Genomic DNA, 14,400 nt, shown 5'->3' on the forward strand with positions numbered 1-14,400 from the left:
CCATGCATGGATGACATAGGAGGAAGAGTTGCTGGCATCGACTATCTGTTGTAAAGCGACATCCCTTTGGTTTTGTCAGCATTTAACACCAGCTTGAAATAAAATAGGTCTGAATGAATGATGTCAAATACAGACTGTAGAAGCTGGAAAACCTTGGCACTGTTAGCTCGGCAATAAACAGTGTTGTTGGCAAAGAGATGCAAAGATGGGCCAGGAATGTTTTGACCTACAGTATTTATATAAATTGTAAAAAAGAGTGGGACCTAAAACTGAGTCTTGTGGCACACCATTAGTGACCGTTAGGTAGCTAGATGAAGTACTGTTATGCCGAACACATTGCCTCCGACCTGAGAGATAGTTTGAGAACAAGCCAACAGTGTGATCTGAGAGCTTATGATATAAGATGTCATGATGTACATTATCAAAGGCTTTGGACAGGTCTAAGTAAAGTGCAGCACAATAATCCTTCGCATCCAAAGCTTCAGCAACATCATTAAAAACCTTTAGTGAAGGAGCCATTGTGCTATGTTGTTTCCTGAAGCCAGATTGGTCTTGTTTGCTGTACAGTAAAACTAAGTTTTCAAAGCATGTAAAAATGGTGTGCAACATTTGATCAAAAATAAAAATTAGGAGTAATTTTGAAATGGTTAAAGCTTTAACTCGAGCTGAATCATTTTCTTTATATTTATAATTTCACCACCAGGTGTCACTGCATACTTTCCATTAAGGCAAATTATGTAGAGACATGAAAGAATGATAGAAAAATCTCAATAAAACACATAATTATTAAATGCTTCTCACGCCATAATTGGAAACTAAATGTAGTGTTGAAACTACATGGAGGTAGATGCTGTCAGAAGATGTCATAAGATAAGAGAATAGGTATTTTGTTTCATCTTATGCTTGAAGGACTTCATTAATGTTTCTCGTGTAGGTCCTGATAGCTTCCCACCTTCCATCCTATGAGCTACGACACAACCAGGTGGAGTCCATCTTCCTCTCTGCCATTGATATGTATGGGCACCAGTTCTGCATTGAGAACTTACAGGTGAGCATAAACAGCAGACATCTAATGATCCACAAATTAACAAATAATGCTCAGTAAATAATTACTCATTGCTTTTGCTTAGAAACTCATCCTTTCAGAGACATCCATCTTTGATGTTCTGCCAAACTTCTTCTACCACAGTAATCAGGTGGTCAGGATGGCTGCCCTCGAGGTGAGGCCAACCATAATCTCAGCCTACAACTATGCCCACCTGAACTTTAATGCTGCAAACACATGTGTTTTATGAACTGTATATACATTTTTGTCTGTTATCAGGTATATGTTCGCAGAGCGTACATTGCCTACGAGCTCAACAGTGTGCAGCATCGACAACTGAAAGACAACACATGTGTAGTAGAGTTTCAGTTCATGCTGCCCACGTCTCATCCCAACAGGTATATGCAAATGCTTACTATCTCTCCACGTGCAACATTGTAGCTTTCTGCCAACCCTCAGAACCTCATGGCAATGTGGAGTCAGGCATTATCATTACACAGTAATATTTCCCATCAACTACATCTTTTTAAATGTGTAGCTATTTGTAGCATGGGTCAAGTCGTACTCTGGTCCAAGTGTTCCAATCTATAAAGGAAATACTTATGATGGATATTAAGATCACTGATGATGAATCGTCTTAATTGGATGTCATCCGTCGTGCCACGGTCTTTCACCAACCTTTCCAACTTTGTGTTTATTGTTGTTCATGTAATTCTCCTTATGTGCATGACTTGGTTTTTTACTTTATAAAAGTGTGCATTCTGTAAGCAGTAAAACAAAGCACAATATCCTTGCTTTAATATTCAAGTAAGTTACTCCATCCATCCATCTGTCCATCCATCCATTCATCCATCCACCTCGATCCACCATTAATTTATTCCTGTTCAAGTCTCTAAAGTATCTCAGAAATCTTTAGAAAAAAGTGAAAAAGGTCTCGTCTCAAATCAAAGATGATGATCAGAGTAAAACTAAAGCTAGACACAAGATTTATCATCTACATATTTATTATTTAAAAAGCTTTTAGATGCAGTTGAGTGGCATTTTTCCTGTCAGGGGTTTGCATCCAACTTGTATAGTTGTTTGATTTGTGTGTGTGTTTTGGTGGTTTGTTGTTTCTATTCAGTGCTTGTATGCTTTTGTCTAATTATTATTTTTTTAACATTAATTTCCAGAAATCCAATGTTTTCATCATTCTATTGCATGCTTCTCTTTTGCTGTGGCTTAATTAACTTCCATGCTTGTCTCATGAGTGTGGACTTCTCTACAGCATGGGAATGTTAAAATATATTTTTTGTTTAGACTTTATTTCTGAACAAAGAGACCCTAACATCTCATGATGCATGTTTTACAAGGAGCAGTCAGGAAGCAAACTGTGTGTGTTTTTAAGTTTAATTTATCCTATAATATGCTCACTTTAGATATAAAAAATACAAACATGCCCATATGGATCCTGACACATACATTGCTCCATCTTGACTGTCTTCTCCTGATACCTGACACTAACCACAAATTAATCAATGTTGTTTGATTGCAGAGGGAACATCCCCACTCTCAACAGGTATTGTACATCCTTTTTTTATTGTGTAGACTACTAATTATTTTAGTTGAATTATAACAATTACCGTAGTGGAATTACAATACTATTATCAATACCAGTTGAATTATAATAATTCTTAACCAAGTTGTTGGTGCCAGAGCTCTTGGGTGCTTTGAAATCTCCATAAATTATGTTGAACTAAGTGTAGTCTGAGCACAAAGTGCAGTCTTTTTAGAATTTGACTGAAATAGCATGAAACATTTTGTGTGTCTGTCAAATGTTTTGTGTGTGTGTGTGTTAAAATCAAGTGTTAGTCCTAACTGTGTACAAGTGGCTCAGTACTGTAGAGCTTCATTATAACTCAATATGCACTAACGTAAAATGCTAATAACAACGAGACGATTGTTGTAAATCAGTAAGACGATCCGGAGCTTAAACTTCTAACTGTCCTGCCAGGAAAATGCCAACCCCAGTTCCGGACAAAGTAAAATCCTTGCTCAGTAACTTACAGAATCCTGAAGCCCAGGACTTTAAAGCACTGGCTACACAAGATGATAATACTGAGAAGAAAAATACCTTGGATGAGGAGTCTGTGAACAGGTTTGATGCGCAAAACCTCTTCTTTGGTTTCTGTGGGTGCAACTTCTGGGAAATCTTCGTCTCCCCAAATAACATCAATCTTTATGGAGCAAAACATCTAAAGGTCCTCCTTGATGGAGTTAAGGTTCCTTGTGCACATAAAAGTGATGTACTTACTTTTTTATTTTACTAACACAAGGACCTTCACCTTTTCATACTTTATGCTGTGATAGCATTCACTTCTCACTGCGAATATTTTTCTGATTCTTGTTTTTATATTTAAACCTCAATCTTTGTTTATTTCTTTACGTATGGAATGCTTGAGACATGGCTGCGCTTTTAGTACACATTTCTGTATTTTAATTTGACAAACTTTGACAAAGCAGAGGAATCAAAAGTGTTTTTGATGTTCTTTAAGGTGGATGGGGAGAGACTCGGAGACTTGACTTAGTCAAGTTGCATTGCAAGTTTTGATCAATGTTGTTTTCTGTCTTTATGTCAGGATGTCATTCTCATCCAACCTGAATCACTACGGCATGGTGCACGTGTCCAGCGTGAGTGATGTCCTACTTGACACTTCTTTTACACCGCCTTGTCAGCGTATGGGAGCCATGGTCTCTTTCCGCACCTTCCAGGAGTTCACACGGTCAGTGTTTGATCGGAGAAATAAACCAAACTTTTAATCAAATTATTTATTGATGTGAAATTAAACTAATAAAGAGTGGTTTATGTATTGTCTCTACTTTACAGGAACATATATGATGTGTTGAGCTGCTTCTCTGACTCTCCTCCTACAAGTCCTATGTTCCCAGACGGAAGTACCCCTGTCCTGTACGGGGAAGAGGACAACAAGGTGAGAAGTGACCGCTTCCAGTCACAAGGCCATCACAAGACTGTAAATCTTCAATAAGCTGTTTGTTTTGTCATCTAGAGCGTCCAGGATGAACCAGTCCACATCCTCAATGTGGCCATAAAGACTGACAGCGACATTGATGATGATGGCCTGGCAGCTATGTTTCGGGAGTTCACTCAGTCACAGGTGAGGACTCTGGTGACAACTAGGCCTAACTAAATTACACACGTTTTACGTGTTTGAAATACTTCAGATGATTCAAACAGTGCTGATATTTTCCCAGAAATCGTTGCTGTTTGAACATGGTATTCGAAGGCTGACATTCCTTGTTGCCCAGAAGGTGAGCGTTCTTATTATTGTTTATGTTGACTAAACTCTGATCTCCTAAACTTCAACTTATACACCAAATAAGAAGTTCTTAATTGCATTTACCTGAATGTGACAAATGAGATATGTCCTGCATGTGTCTTTAATTCCTAATATGTTGTCACTGAATTACATCAATGTGGTAATTGCACTAATTTGCATTTGAAATTTAGCTCTGGTTTTTTCTTTGTATCTCTTCCTGCATGCTTCGCTTTTGCTCAATTTTGATGGTAGGATTTCAGGAAGCAAATCAACTGTGAGGTGGACCAAAGATTTCACGTAAGTACTGAGAAATAACTCTGGATGAATACTGCACCCCTTACCGAGCAAGGGCATTTTAAATAACCAGCAAAATATTTCCTTTAGTCAAATTTTAATTTATTTTATTTTATGCCAGCTACTTTTTGTGGGCTCATATCTGTTGTAGAGAATTAGGGACATGGTACCAAAAACATTTTTCTCTTAATTCTGTAAAAAAAAAAGTCAGAATTTTGAGATTAAAGTCAGAATGCATCTATCTAATGCTGACCTTTTTCTCAATTCAGTTTATTTATATAGTGACAAATTACAACAAAGTTGTCTCAGGGCATTTTACAGAAACATTCACATACATGAAAAGCCAATTAGTAAAGTTCTCTATCTAGGAGCTCAAAATTAAGGGAAAAAATTGCATTGTGATGCTTATCCTCTTCTGTACATATCTCATATCATATATATCTTTTTTTATTTTTCTAGAAAAATTATGTTAACGTCCAAACTGTGGAAACTTGAATAAGCAAAAAAAAAAAGTCTGAAACATTAAATATTTGAGGTTTGCGAAAGTGTATTTTGAGCTTTCAACACATTACACATTATTAAAGCTTCATTAGTGTGAGCTTGTTTTCTTTTTATTTTCCACAATCATGTGACCACACGTTTCATCTTGCATTATATTTAGGAAACAGCTAAACTTAGTCCATTTTTCGATGAAGCATTTATCTTTCCAAGTTCAACCAATTATTTAGAGAACAGCCACTAACATTTAGCAAACACCGAAAACGACAGGGATCCAGTTTGGAGAAAAGCCCGCGCCTTTCATCTCTGCTGTCATTTTAACAATACCCTTTGATTTTTCTTTTCTCCACACCATAATGAGAGCTAATCATGCTAACTACCTCCCTGTTACACCAAGTGTCTTTTTCTAGTTTGCACCATTATGCATGCTCACTGCTCACGCAAAAAAAGTCTTTTCTATAGCTCTGTAATGTTCAATAAAATGATATTAATCACAGTGTCAAATCATAGCTGCGGAGGTTTGCAGGGTGTGTACTGTCGCAGCTCTCATCATCATGTAGGCTGCGAGATGATAAGAGCATCTCCAATCGCTCTAGCATTGTTTGGGCAAGTGGGACACTTGATCCGATAACGTCAAGCAGCGCTGCCAGGCATTATTCAGAGGATCGTGTGTCTCTGAGGAATGGAGATATTTTATTCATTAGCCTAGTGAGTGGTGCTTGTATATGTAGCCTGTAACACAGTGATGATAACTTGCTGCCTTTTGTGAATACTCTGTGATTCTTTGACAGATAAATTACAGGAAAAAAATGAGCACATGGTGTTTTGCATTTAGAGCAGTGCATTAAACTCCATTTTTACTTGTCAGGGAGCAATGAAAGCAAAAACCAGACTGGGTGATTTTGCCTGCTGTAAAGTATAAAACTATCCATTAAGTGTTCCAGTGCATACACATTAAAATACCCAGTCTTCTGTTTCTGGCACTTTTTTTATTCACATCTTTTCCTGTAGTGTTAGGGAATAAAAACATATTAAAATGTGTGACTCATTTAGGAATTGTATGACTGCTGGTTACAAAATTAAAAAAAAGAATAGTGAAATATATCCCCTTAGACAACAGTAGAATTCTGGCAAAACAAGTGAGAGAAACAGCCCCATTTGGAGCTTTGGAGCTCAGGGTTTGGACTTTATTTTTCTTTTATTTTTTTATTTTTTTTTTCATTTACCCTTTATTTATACAGGTAGTCTCGTTGGGTCACAGGAACTCATTTTCAAGAGAGACCTGTTTTTGGGAGCAGATGGTGGGGGTTAAGGGCCTTGTTCAGGGGCCCAGAGTGGGGCAAATGAGGGTGGAGGCAGGTGTGGGTGTTTCACCTTTTCCACCCACATTTTGATGTTGACGGTACCGGGAGTTGTACCTGCAACTTTCCGATCACAGGCCCATCTTCTCTGACCTCTGTGCCACCACTCCCCAAGAAGGCATTTAACATGCTCTACTAGCATAATATTATCTTAAAGGGTTTTTACACAACTGCAGTTTTGGTTTCGTAATTTTGGGGGGGGATTTTACCATGGTTGGATCAACTTAATGTGTGATGATGTCACATATTGTAACTTGAACCGTCTAAACTTTTTCTTTTTTATTTCCACAAATTTTACAATGCTTATACAATTTCTCCATCAAAACATAAGCATTTTTTTTTACCACTGCTAAATAACAGCTAATGGTTCTTCCTCAAATCCACCCAGAATGCAAAGTGTGTTCCCAGGCTTCTATAGACCGTTATCGCATTTGAGCTTTGACTTTTTTTTGTCTCCTTTTTAAACACTCAAAACGTAAACATGATCAGTGAGAACTGGATGCAGTTCATTTTTTCTCAATATGGCTTTTAGTTTTTGCACGTCTGTTTGTTTGAGACTTACCGGTAACTCTCTCCTGTGTTTCTGCCTGTCTCATTAAGTTTACTGTCAGGTGTTTTATTTTGATCTGTTATTTTTGCATGTCTTATACAGTTTGTACATCAAAACATCCATATTTTGTCAGCTTAGATTATTACAAAAGTTTCAGATTTGATGTTTTCCAGAAGAAAGTTGTTTGTTGGTACTTCAAGCACTTGCTGTTTTGATGGCTTTCAAAATTTCTTCAGAAAGACTTTAATTTGATTAGTCATTTTTATTCATGTGAAAATGTTTTATATTCAGTGATTTATGCAAAACTGTTAGTTTATTTATCTATATTTATCAAATTTTTATCTACACAGAGGGAATTTCCCAAATTCTTCACATTCCGTGCCAGAGACAAGGTAGGCGTTGACATCTAATGTTTTGGATTGTTTTTTCTCCTCGGAACGTCTTCCCTCACATCTCCAAAATATTCAAACCATCATTTACTGCGAAAATACAACTGTTTACATTTTATTAATATGCATGTTATTGTTATGGCAGTAACATTACCCCGATGGGTTTGAAAACCAAACAGAAGTGACACCAACATCTTTCTTTGCTAAAATGTATTCCACACCAGTCGGTGATGGCTCATCTTGACCACTACCCATGATAGTTTCTTTGTAATGGCACCACTAAAACTCATTATTGTAATGAAGTCTTTAATTATGTTCCCCATTAAAGAGAAATGACACCCATTAGCAGCTTTCTTAGATTAAGATTGTTCAGGATTTCATTTACTTAGTACAGTGTGTGACTCACAGGCATCTTTCTATAAGCTCACTCTGGAGCCATACAGTCTTTCGCTAACATTGCCATTTTGAAAGCGTTTGACCTTTTACCTTGAGAGGGAGTTTTATTTATTAAGGACTTGTGGGATTGTTTAATTCTCAGTGGTTTTGTCCTGCCTGTTTTGCAACAGTTTGAGGAGGACAGGATCTATCGGCACTTGGAGCCGGCGTTAGCGTTCCAGTTGGAGCTCAACCGCATGCGCAATTTTGCCCTAACGGCCATCCCCTGTGCCAATCACAAGATGCACCTTTACCTGGGCGCAGCCCGAGTGGAGGTGGGCACAGAAGTTACAGACTACCGTTTCTTTGTCCGAGCCATTATTCGCCACTCGGATCTGGTCACAAAGGTGAGAAAACGGAAAAAGAAAAATGAGCTGATGAGTAATGAAGTTTTTATTAATACTTGAAGATATATTTGAACCTGTCTACATTTTAAAGGTTCCACACATTTGCTGCACATTTGTCTGATTATCAACAGGAAGCCTCATTTGAATACCTTCACAATGAAGCAGAGCGTCTGCTGCTGGAAGCCATGGATGAACTGGAGGTGGCTTTCAACAACACAACTGTACGAACTGACTGCAACCACATTTTCCTCAACTTTGTCCCTACTGTCATCATGGACCCATCAAAGGTTTGCAAAACAGTCATACACACAAGGCGCTTTGATTTCAACTTTATTATCAACCCCTTCTTATCTTTCTTGATAATCTTCAGATTGAGGAGTCTGTGCGCTCCATGGTGATGCGTTATGGCAGCCGTCTGTGGAAGCTCCGAGTCCTGCAGGCTGAACTGAAAATCAACATCCGCCTGACTCCAACAGGAAAGCAAATTCCCATCCGCCTCTTCCTCACTAATGAATCAGGCTACTATCTAGATATCAGCCTGTACAAGGAAGTCACCGACTCCCGAACGGGACAGGTGGGGCCCAAAGACCGACAGGTGGGGGCACTCATGCATTTTTCATCCCATCTACTTTTTTTGTCTAGATTCAGGCAAAGGGTTGCAACTCCCTCCTGGAAACCTCAGTTTCTGGTTACAAAAAATAGATTATTCAACTAAAATATTTATAATTTTTATACATTAAATCAAAACTCTGCTGAAGGTTGTCAGTCATCCAGGTCATGATCAATCTGGGCCAACAGCCTCCACTGTGCGGAGCGAGTAGATCCAGTCTAAACTGCAGCACAACCGGACCTCTCATGCAATTCTATAAAGTTAGGAACTCCCCACCAGACATTTTAGGATTGATGGGAAGTGAAACATCTTCTGCTTCAGAATAGAAGTCCAGTTGTTTAGTTTTTTTACTTTTTTTGGATTATTAAATCAAAACCTTATGGTTTTATTCATTGTTAATGGGATCCAGTATGTCCTGATGCATGCTCATGCTTTTTTTGTTGTTTCGCTTTTTTTTTTTTTTTTTTAATGTCCAGAGGACCAGATTTAACTTTTTTTTAGAAGGATCCAGTATGGTATTGTGCCCTTAGCCTGTTGGATGTTTGTTTTATTTTTTTTTTTTGGCAGCAGATCAGGTTTGGTTTGCTTCATCCCCCCATCTTTCCTCATGTAGATTAATTCATTAGTAAATTAACTTTGAATAGGTTGAATCTGCATAAAGCAAGAAAACATTTCTTCTTCATGCTTGTTTTGCATTTATCTTTTGATCGTCATTTGTTTTCTGTGTTTTTTATAAGGGAAACTGAAAGCTGCCTCGTGTGTTGTATTTGACGACTGTAGATCTTTTAGAACAAGTTTAATGAAAATTCTGAGCAAACTTCAGAGATTAAAATAAGTGGAAGCTATAAGATGATGTAGTAGGTGGTATTCTTTTGATTTGTGTGTTTGCGTGTGTGTTAGCTTGTTTCAATCAATCATGTTTTAGTGTTGAATGTTTCAGAGTGATGGCTAGAAACATAAGGTTTTTGTATTTCTTACACAGTTGCATTTTTAATTTGATTTGCCACTAGCATTGAAAAATCTCATAATCATATACATCATTGTCTTTTTTATTTTGTCATCCAAATCCTGAGGTTGTAAATCAGGTTAATGTTTGCATATACACTTAACAAATCCCCCTTTTTTTTTCCAGATAATGTTCCAGGCCTATGGAGACAAACAGGGTCCGTTACATGGAATGCTCATCAATACTCCTTATGTCACCAAGGACCTGTTACAGTCCAAACGTTTCCAGGCACAGTCTCTGGGCACCACTTATGTCTACGATTTTCCAGAAATGTTTAGACAGGTACTGTTAAAAATATGCTTTTTGAATGTTTAGCTTTATTTTTGGTTAGAAAAAAAAAAAAAAAAATACACATTGTTTTTATTTATTTTTTTTCCTTATTCTCTCCACCAGGCTTTGAAAAAGCTGTGGCATTCTAGTCAGGCTTATGCTCATCTACCTAAATGTCCTCTTCCTTCTGAGCTGCTCACCTTCACTGAGCTGGTTTTGGATGCACAGGGTCAGCTGGTGCAGATGAACCGACTGCCAGGGGGAAACGAGGTCAGTGTTTTAGGGTTTTAAAACAAAAGTTACACTCAATTATTGTTGCAATGTATGTTTCAAAATCTGTAATTCACAGTTTGCCCTGTAGATGTCTCTGTGATTCTTTAATTTGTTTTTTCTTATAGACAATTCATTGTTGTAGTCCATGTATTTCAAAAATAGTTCATGTTTAAATCTTTGATTTGTCGTCAAGATGCAACTCTAAGGTTACCTTAGAGCACAAACTTCCCCCCAACTTGTTTTGTTTCTAAACTCATTTATGAAATAAAACCAAATGAAGTATTTGCACTGTTTTTAAAGATTATTTTCTCATACTCAGTTGTGTGTTATCCTTTTTTTTTTCTGTCCAGATTGGTATGGTGGCATGGCGGATGACCCTGCGAACTCCAGAGTATCCAACAGGACGTGAGATCATAGTGATATGTAATGATATCACTCATAAGATCGGGTCATTCGGACCCCAGGAGGACGTGTTGTTCCTGCGAGCTTCAGAGATGGCAAGAGAGTGCGGCATCCCTCGCCTTTACATCGCAGCCAACAGCGGTGCCCGCATCGGCCTGGCGGAGGAAATCAGACACATGTTCCACGTGGCCTGGCAGGATCCAGCTGATCCTTACAAGGTTGGACAGCAGCCTCAAACTCACAAGTCTTCTTGACGTTTAGTTTCCAGCTGTGTGGAACGTTGTTACGTAGAACTGACAAAAAAAAGGTTTATTTTTTTAATTGTGTTTTTGTATTTTTATATGTAAACATTTTCATATAAAGTAGGTTTATACTTTCATAAGTGGCTTTATTTTCTTGCCTTGGTTCATTACGTGCATCAGCAACACCTCTTTGTGTGTTTAAGTTGCAATTGCTGTGTTCTCTGCAGGGTTTCAAGTATCTCTACCTCACCCCACAAGATTACAAAAAGGTCTCCGCTCTAAATTCTGTACATTGCGAACATGTAGAGGATGAGGGAGAATCGAGGTATTTCTTTTTTTTTTTTTTTTTTGTCTCGTACTTGTTATGTACAGAAATAGTATTGTAACCTGCTGTTGTATCTGTTAGGCATGCATGATTCGGTTGTAATCGAGTGAGCTTCAAACATGCAAAGCGTGTCTGGGTCACATCTGGTTTTTGGTGGAATATATATCCTGTTGTGCAGGTACAAGATTACTGACATTATTGGAAAAGAGGAAGGGCTGGGTGTGGAGAATCTGAGAGGGTCTGGAATGATCGCGGGAGAATCTTCTCTGGCTTATGAGGAGATAATCACCATGAACCTGGTAAGGATCATTTGTGTTCGAAAGGCACATTTATCCATGTAGTCTGCTCTTTGCCCTTAAGCTAAGCACTTGTGTGACATGGAAAAAAGCTGAAAAGCTGCCAAGTGGATACTTTCCTTGTATCTGAAGCTTTAAGATATTTGATTTCTCTCATAGGTCACATGTCGAGCCATAGGTATCGGAGCCTATCTTGTGAGGCTTGGACAGAGAACCATTCAAGTGGACAATTCTCATATTATCCTTACAGGAGCCGGGGCCCTCAACAAGGTAAAATGAGCTCAGACACACATTTGTATTTCAGTGCAGCACAAAGGTGGTGATAACAGAATGACATTTATATGAGCTTTCACTTAAATTCCCACATAAATAAATCTGCATTATCATGAGAAAAGCTCTAAAATAAAGCCTCGGTAAAACGTTTTTAACAATTATTTACTTTTTGTGAAAAAGGTAGTATAAATAGAAGAAGAAATTTATGCATGTCACATATCTAAGAAAAAGAACTTAGTCTACCGTGATCTTTGTGTTGTGTTCCTGCTGATTGAGCAATTTTAAGGCTCTCTCCTTTGGCTCTGCTCTGTTCTACAAGGATTCCCTTTCCGATCGCAGCCACAGGCCTGCCTGCCACTCAGAGTGGAATAATTGAAAGCGAACCATGAAGCTGTATTTGCATAGAAATGGAGTGACATGCCAGAGGCTGCAGTACAGGACACCCATATCATTTGTTTTTAATCAAAATGAAAAGTTTTGCTGATGCAGATTGTTTTTTCGGCGTACAATTGACGAGCATGTGTGTTTGTGTGTGTGTGTGTGTGTGTGTGTGTGTGTGTGTGTGTGTGTGTGTGTGTGTGTGTGTGTGTGTGTGTGTGTGTGTGTGTGTGTGTGTGTGTGTGTGTGTGTGTGTGTGTGTGTGTGTGTCTGCATGCTTCACTACCTCCTATCTTGCTTTCCATTCTCTGTCCTTGTCGGTGCATTAAGATGACTCTATTTCAAATTAGATGACAGATCACAACATGTTAAACCATGCAAATGGCCCAATGATGGTACCTCTATTTGCTAGAATCTCAATTTTTAGCTTCATAGTTTGTTCTTGTTTGAAGGAATATGAATGGTTTCATATAAATCTAAATATAGGGGGATGTTGTTAGTTAGTTTACAGTTAATTGTATATTTTTTAAACATTAAAACAGGTTGAACTAGCAGCGCAGGACACGTAAGGAATCTTTTTTTTTTTTCTCATTTATCATGTGGTTTCCTGGTTATTAACTGAAACTTAATAAGAAGCAGCAGGCGGCCACTCGGAGATCATCATTTCATTAGCTGCTAGAAACTGCTCATTTTTTCATGGGAGCTGGATAGTAACTACTGCCACAAATACCCCAGTGAGCTGTTGCTAGCATTTGGCCCCTCGTTTTCTTGCTCCCAGTCATCTCACTCAGTTTCTCCTCCAATATCTCCTCCTCTCTCTCTGCCATGGAATCTTAATGAAGCCGGCGATGGCCGGAGGCTCTGGGGTTTTGTGTATGTCAAGGTGACTGTAATGTTTCTTGGGGCTGCCGCCTCTCCTGACAGCTTTAGGAGAGTGCCCTAGATTTGTAGCCAGATACATAACCATTAATGGTAATAAAGAAAGTAAATGATGGCTGGAAAGGTGAGTGCCGAGGGTAGGGATTGCACTCCACTCTGATTTTTATGGAACCATGTCAGCGCCCAGCCACCTGTTCTTAGCTGCTTATGAAAATAGGGTGGGCAGGGAGAAGGGTTTATAGCTTCAGTTTAGCATATGAGCAATGTGATGATAAAAGAAGTTAGGTGGCTTCCAACTTATAAAACAGTCAAGTTTACAACTTTTTGTCTAGAAGATTCAGAACACACATCAATAAATTTGATTTAGGCCAATCAAATGAAAACAAAGTTGAATTTAAGATGCGTGTTTTGGTAGACAACCGATGGGTAAATTCACAACATCTGAGAAAACCTTGTAGGAGGATCAGCAAGTGTTGGCCTTAACTTGGAAAAGAGATTTCTGTCTGCTTCCTACCTGTACAGACAAAGTTTTTCTGACTTGTCTTAATCAGTGTCTGTCATCGCACTGATCTCAGCTACACACCAAGGTTGTCACTAATAGACAGTGTTTTGTCTCCATTTAACATCACAAAAATAAAAATTTCAATCCCATATTATAACGATCATTAAACAGCTGCAGTACTGTCGCAAAGGAAAAAAATCTTAGACAATTTTTAGATGACTGCATCTTTGAAACCTGTTACTTGTTTAACCTTTAATTTAACCGTTTTTGTTGTTACTTGTTTGTTTTATGATCAGAAATGCATTACAGTAGTCCCTCGCTACTTCTCGGTTCATTTTTCACTGACTCACTCTGTCACGGTTTTTAAAAATAAGATTGGACATGAAAAACAATTGGCTGATTGACGGTTGAGCCGCACGATATGCATGGAATTTTTATTTAAAATATATTATTTTAAATTATTTAGCACCTGCTGCACCTTTGTGCAGCCCACACTGCAGGATGAACTTTCTGCTGCAGCTGATCAGCTGTTCACCTTGCAGAGTGGAGAAGTGGGCGTGGCCAAGGGCGCTTGCAAGTGGCCGAGAGCAGCCGAGGCAGAAAGCTGAGATCATGACATTCTGTGCTCTTTTAAAGCGTTTACAGTTTAGAAACGTTGTTTAGAATATTGCAAGAGTGTGGGAAGGGTTGTAAATGCCTTTATATATA

General features: G+C 38.4%; 1 protein-coding gene across 1 annotated transcript in view; it reads left to right on the forward strand.

The window, feature by feature from the left end:
• Positions 1-14,400, forward strand: part of acaca (acetyl-CoA carboxylase alpha) — a 47,874-nt gene that overhangs the window by 22,234 nt on the left and 11,240 nt on the right. The window contains exons 24-42 of the mRNA XM_037688059.1: positions 935-1,048; positions 1,131-1,220; positions 1,325-1,443; positions 2,580-2,603; positions 3,664-3,807; positions 3,912-4,014; positions 4,093-4,200; positions 4,298-4,354; positions 4,615-4,659; positions 7,416-7,457; positions 8,021-8,236; positions 8,368-8,523; positions 8,607-8,810; positions 9,979-10,134; positions 10,246-10,392; positions 10,746-11,015; positions 11,267-11,364; positions 11,543-11,663; positions 11,820-11,930. Of these exons, the coding sequence (XP_037543987.1) occupies positions 935-1,048; positions 1,131-1,220; positions 1,325-1,443; positions 2,580-2,603; positions 3,664-3,807; positions 3,912-4,014; positions 4,093-4,200; positions 4,298-4,354; positions 4,615-4,659; positions 7,416-7,457; positions 8,021-8,236; positions 8,368-8,523; positions 8,607-8,810; positions 9,979-10,134; positions 10,246-10,392; positions 10,746-11,015; positions 11,267-11,364; positions 11,543-11,663; positions 11,820-11,930 (2,325 nt within the window). The remainder of the gene's footprint in view (positions 1-934; positions 1,049-1,130; positions 1,221-1,324; positions 1,444-2,579; positions 2,604-3,663; positions 3,808-3,911; positions 4,015-4,092; positions 4,201-4,297; positions 4,355-4,614; positions 4,660-7,415; positions 7,458-8,020; positions 8,237-8,367; positions 8,524-8,606; positions 8,811-9,978; positions 10,135-10,245; positions 10,393-10,745; positions 11,016-11,266; positions 11,365-11,542; positions 11,664-11,819; positions 11,931-14,400) is intronic.

The sequence above is a fragment of the Nematolebias whitei genome, chromosome 14 (assembly GCF_014905685.2).
Source record: "Nematolebias whitei isolate Nwh7 chromosome 14, NemWhi1, whole genome shotgun sequence".
NCBI lineage: Eukaryota > Metazoa > Chordata > Actinopteri > Cyprinodontiformes > Rivulidae > Nematolebias > Nematolebias whitei.